This window comes from Fundulus heteroclitus, chromosome 9 (genome assembly GCF_011125445.2).
Source record: "Fundulus heteroclitus isolate FHET01 chromosome 9, MU-UCD_Fhet_4.1, whole genome shotgun sequence".
Classification (NCBI taxonomy): Eukaryota; Metazoa; Chordata; class Actinopteri; order Cyprinodontiformes; family Fundulidae; genus Fundulus; species Fundulus heteroclitus.
Window position 1 is genome coordinate 3,678,387 of NC_046369.1, and position 6,000 is coordinate 3,684,386.

At 37.5% G+C, this 6,000-nt stretch overlaps 1 protein-coding gene across 2 annotated transcripts in view; it reads right to left on the reverse strand.

The window, feature by feature from the left end:
- The window catches only part of LOC105936917 (contactin-associated protein-like 4), a 140,767-nt gene extending 135,138 nt beyond the window's left edge, over positions 1-5,629 (reverse strand). The window contains exon 1 of one of the 2 annotated variants that reach the window (XM_036140853.1): positions 5,191-5,629. In XM_036140853.1, the coding sequence (XP_035996746.1) occupies positions 5,191-5,275 (85 nt within the window). In that variant the 5' untranslated portion in view covers positions 5,276-5,629. The remainder of the gene's footprint in view (positions 1-5,190) is intronic. The other variant, XM_036140852.1, reaches the window with a different exon arrangement.
- Positions 5,630-6,000: the final 371 nt, after the last annotated feature.

Genomic DNA, 6,000 nt, shown 5'->3' on the forward strand with positions numbered 1-6,000 from the left:
CTTCTCTCCCAGCTTGTTTTTTTTTTATCAACCTATTTTCTGTCAGGCTGGGTGTTGGTGGAGGGGAATTTTGGAGCTTAGTGAAAAAATAACAACAACAACAACATAAAGCTGTACATGCAGTCCCAAATTCCTAAATAATCAAAACGCCATCCCACATTCTTACCCACATGAGAGAATTATTACCCAGGTAACCCTGCTGTATCTGTAGAGCAGTAATCAACCTGCAGACAGAATAACGTATTATTTTAGAGTAAGCAAACTATATGTCTAGCTGTACAATGCTTGAGATTGTGATGGTAACGGAAAAACAAAAGCAAACAAACTAATTGAGTGTCAGCAGGATGAAAATCATGATCACCTTGCTATATTTGATGATGGCAAAACAGATTATTGGTAAAAAAAAAAAGAAAAATGGCTGCAAAGACCCATTAATTAAATGCTTGTCTGACCGGACTTTCCTCCCTAAGTAGTTTTTAACTAGTTAAATTAGATAAACCCTGATTAGGACGGCACAAAGCCATATCGTGTCATCAACCGAAATGCCAAAAAATCTTTATGCTTTGGAGCCATAAAAAAGCAAATAAGTACATTTAAAATGCCCTAACAAGATCACGTTGAATGGATTTGTGGCCAGTTCATAACATCATAAACTTTATTTATAAAGTGCTTTACCGCCAGCCGCATCTGACACAAAGTGCTGAACATTAAAAACAATAAAATGATACTAAGTTAGAAAATGGGGGGGGGGAAAAAACTAAGCACACAATAATAAATTAAACTTGCTACAAAACACAATAAAACAATGCAAACAGAGATAAAAACCAAACTAGTAAAGATGAAGTAAAATCAAATCTCAGCTGGCTTGAAGGCCAGTGAGTAAAAGTACGTTTTTAAACACGTTTTAAAAATGTGCAATGAGGGGGGCCTGTCGTATGTGCACAGGTAGAGTGTTCCATAGCTTTGGGTTTATGGTAAAAACGAATGGAGTTAGCAGTTTTATTTTTCTTAAAGATGCTGTTGGAGTGAAAGAGAGGTGAGGTTCAGGTATGTGAACAGATTTCTCTTCACCCTCTGAAAACTGCCCTTCACTGTCAGAAACCTTTTTTTCTTTTTACTAAGCTCATTTTATTTCTGAAATCTTGGCTTGAGAGGAAGGAACAAGCAGGAGCTGAGGGATAAGGAAACAGCGCAGTTCCCTCCACGGTTACCATGGATGGGTCTGGTGGAGTGAGCAGCCAGACCACTGCAGCCTCCATGGGTGTCGTTTGTGAGCACAAAGTTTTTCAGCTATATAAATATTTTCTTTTACTATGACTTTTATGTCTTATCTGTCCTTTTTCAGAAAAAAAAAAACTGCTGCTGTCCTTGGGTCAGGACATTAAATGAATCAATAACCACTTCTCCCAAACATCCCGCATTAGTTTTCCCCACAACACTTCATATTTATTGGTTTTTGCTATTGTGGTTTTTACACTACTTTGTTTTTGGAACTGATTTTGTTTTCTACTTTACAGCAGGTGCTGTAAATAGGATTACCATGGTATGTCTTTAACATAGCAGCAGACTTATTATTTATCATATATTTTTTATCTTATGTACATATATGTATCTTTTAATACATTACTGTATCTATGAGAAATGACAGTGACAGCACATTCAAAGCTTATTAAATAGCAATTACGAAACATTTTTGCAACTGAAGCTCTTTTATCAAGGCCAAACTCTACTTTTGTCTTCTCTCCTGCTCAGGAGAGAAGACAAAAGTAAAGCAGAAAATACAGTAAAGTGAAGACGCTGAGAGAATTTAACTATGCAACTAAGACATTATATAATTGCTTATTAGTGTCTTACTCAAACGGTAAATAAAACAAACAGGTTCCAACACCATGTGCAAAACAAAGACAGGTTGTGCATACAAAACGGCAACACAAAAACACACAGGACCGACGACCATGCCAGCACACGATGTGGCTTTTGTACTACATAACAGTGGATGTTGGTAGAGAGGAGTAGTTTCCCCCATACCAAGAAAAGAGCACAGATATTACAATGCATGACTTATATTGGTTCCCATGCCTTTTGTCATTAAGTACAGCAGATATTGTCTTGTTCTATTCCCAGCACAATGTTGCAACCCTAACCTAACACTGTCTGGAGAAAAACTGCTTATCTGTGTGAGGAAGCTTGAATCGTTCCCAGCTAATACAACCACGGATAAAGTAGATACAATCACATTGTTGGAAACAGCAGTTGTAGGGTTAACTAGTTGATAGTTTCATAGAGCAGTGGACTAAAAGTTAGAGTAATTTTTTTTTCTGTTCAATCACCTGTAAAACATGTACATTTATGTGGGAATGGCGAGTATTGCTCAACTCGAGAGACTATATCTGGACTTGAGTGGCAGCGTAAGCTTGCTGCTAAGAACAGGAAAAAGATAAGAGGAGGGTTTTTTTTTTCTGGGGAGGAGACGATTCTAAGCCTTTTATAGAGGAAGTAATTGCCATATGTTGCAGTTATGTCTGCTGGAAGAGCAGCATGAAAAAAGAATTAATTCACAAGCCTGTAAATGTCAGTGGTGACAACATAAATGCACTTGAGCCTGTGAAGAAGAGGAGGTCAGGGAATAAAACATCTTTAACAGGCCACCCCAGCATGACTCAAGACAGATGCAGCGTAGATTATTTGCAACTTGAAAATTCCAGAGACAAATGCGATCGAACATGTCGTGGAAGAAAGTGTTGATGTTAGGGGTGGGTAAAAAGATTCTTTCATCAATGCATTGAGATAATTTTTACCCCATTTAATATCAATTCAGAAAATCCTCTGAGTGGATTAGTTCCCCTGGGCACTGGGTTCATGAGTGACAGTGTCGAGTGATTTGCGTTGTAAGAGCAGGACAACGCACATCACAAGTGTAAATAAAGTCAATGATTTTCTCTGTCGGGGGGGGTTAGTTTGTTTTGCCCGATCTGCAAAACTGACACGCGTTCAGCTCTGCTCTTCTACTTCGTCTGGACAGCAGCAGGACCGGTAAAATACTTCTTGCTGCGTTAAACTTTTTTCCTCCATCATGATACACTGAAATCGGGGACATTTCTGGGGACAGGTCCTCCAAAACGGGGACTGTCCCCGGAAATCGGGGACATCTGCTCTCCCTAAAGTAGTATAATTTAAATGTATGTGCACTTCATTTCCATGTTAATACAGTACTGTCAATTTTTTTACATTTGTACTCCATATTGATTTTTAATTGCTCAAAAATAACCCATGCACTGGTATACAATGGTGTTCATAGGGACATAATATAAATAAAGATCAAAAATGTAACGATAGGTACTCTTAAAAAAAGTGTATATTTCTTACAAAAATAAATCAATATCAAAACATATAAATGCCATAAATATCAAATTGAACCAATGATGACTTGAGTCGTGACCCAAAGAATCTAAATCAAATCGCCTAGGTGGTGTGGAAGTGACTGAAAATCAATTGCAAAGATGGACAGGGGCTAGAAATAAAGACACTTTCCATTTTTTTTGTACCTATATCTGTTTCCGGATCTCAAAACCTTTTCATTGCTTCTGAGGATTAATCTGCACAGAAGAAAGCTGCAATTTATAACATCTGTGAGTGCAAAACCAAACGCAGTATTTCTAAATTACTGAGGTTTTCAAAGCCAGCCTTTTTTAAAATTGTTTGTTATGGCCTTCGCGTTTGAGTAGAAGATGGAATTCTAACTTAGGGAATGCAATTTACCCATTTGATAACATTGTGGATCAATTTTAGCCCATAATATCCCCCCACTTTAAAAGCTGTTATCTCTCCCAAACAATCAATAAAGCTGAGAAATCACAGTGCCTATCGATGCCTCTCTCTCCTGTCCTCCACCTGGATCCATCCATTGATTTCAACAATCGATTTCAGACCTGTCTCCAGCTGATTGAACACTTGTGAAAGCATTTTGATACAGTAATTACAGTAAAAAGGGGACAATGATCAGATTCACTGCAATTTCAAGTGTTCAAGTCCCGAGACGATTAATTCAAAACCTACCATGTTGAAACAAAACAGCTCACATACATGTAGAGACTCAATAACTGTTGGATAGCCGTAGGGAAAAGAGTTTTCTTAAGTGGTTTCCTGACAAATAACTCCTGTGCTTAAAAAGTTACTCCTATGGTATTTTCTGGAAGCTTTTTTGAGATGAAAACTGGAGCAAAATAAGCAGAAGAACACGTCCTTTACATCTTCACGACATCTCCTGTGACAGACCCTCTCTGCTTTTGAAGGAAACATGAAAAGTTTAAAAGGGAGAACTTATGGGATTTGGTGTCTTTTAAAACTTGACATTCACCAGTCTACAGAGGGTGAGGGTTTAACTCCAAATAAAGCCCCAGCAGTGGTCAGATCAGATCAGAGGCGAGCCAAGTGAAGTCCCTGATGCACAATGAAACTGCATGATTTATTCTGGAAAAAACTTTCAGAAACAGGTCGCCAACAGATTAGGATCTTTAGCTTGAAGTGTTTTATCTGGAAATAGGCGCAACAATTTGTGATTTCATACACACACACACATATATATATATATATATATATATATATATATATACATATATATATATATATATATATATATATATATATATATATATATATATATACATCGTATATATATATACATCGTATATATATATACATCGTATATATATATATATATATATATATATATATATATATATATACATCGTATATATATATATATATATATATATATATATATATATATATATATATATATATTAATATATATATATGTGTTATAAGCTTGGAGTGGTGGGATTTTTGATGATCAATGGCCATTTTCCTCACGTTTTTTTTCACGATGAAGTAAATTACTTGTATTTCTTAATTAAATGTCTTTTGCTGTTTTTTTATTGTTTTTTTTAAGGATTATAGCTGTTTGAGAAGTAGCCCACAGGGGCAAAACAAGTGGATTATTCTCAAATTAAAGTAGAATTGTCTTTCTATCGCCAACGCTTAATCACTCAAATCGTGCGCCTTATTAGCCAGGCAGACGTATATGTCTCACTACGGTGAGATACAAATCACCTCTGAACTGCCTAAGAGAGGACGGGAAAAAGTTCCGCTAACAGAACCCCAGCGCCAGAAGCGCACGGAGACGCTCACCTTCTCCATCTGTCCCGCATGAGCCAAGCAGCACTGATGCGACAAACGCAATAATTCCAGCGAGTCTTTTACTCCCCAGAGACATTTTGACGCTGAAGGGCGTAATTCCACTTGTCAGAAGGCAGCCGTTCCGTCACTCTCCTCCTGTCCGCCGCGGCTCCTCACCGGGTCCGCTCCACTCCGGTGCGCCACGCTGCTGCAGAGCCCGTAGCAGTGTGTAGAGAGTGGCCAGCAGCCGGTGAGAGGGGAGGATGCTTCCACGCTGTCTACCTTGTGTCAAGTAGGGCATGCAGGGGAGCAAGGGAGGCTTTTATGAGGCTCTGGCAGGTCCGAGCCAAAAGCGCAACCTCTCCTCTCTAGATGGCTACTGGCGAAATTTAGTCTTTAGTTTCACTACAGCACAATGAGAGCAGGCTGCTGTTACCTTTAACTCTTTAACTTCTCTATTTTCTGACTTTAGGCACGAAATTGGAATAGCAGGAGAAAATCTGCAAAAAAAAAATAATACTGTAAGGCAGAAATGTGTATATTCATGACAATCTTTCAGCTGACCTCAGAAGATTCATTTAATAACTTTTGTGTCATAATTTCTGTTTAGATTTTTGATAGAATTCATCGTTCTTTTCTTTATACATGTAAACATACTATAGCTGTGAAAAAAAAATGCATGTTGATAGATTAAAGCTTTATAAATGTAATGATATGCTTGTGGGGCTTCAAAAATACATCTTAAAATGGAGATTACCTGTCATTCTCCTAAAGTATTTTAAGGAAATTAACAAAAATAAGCAATTTTATTTAATTCAGTGC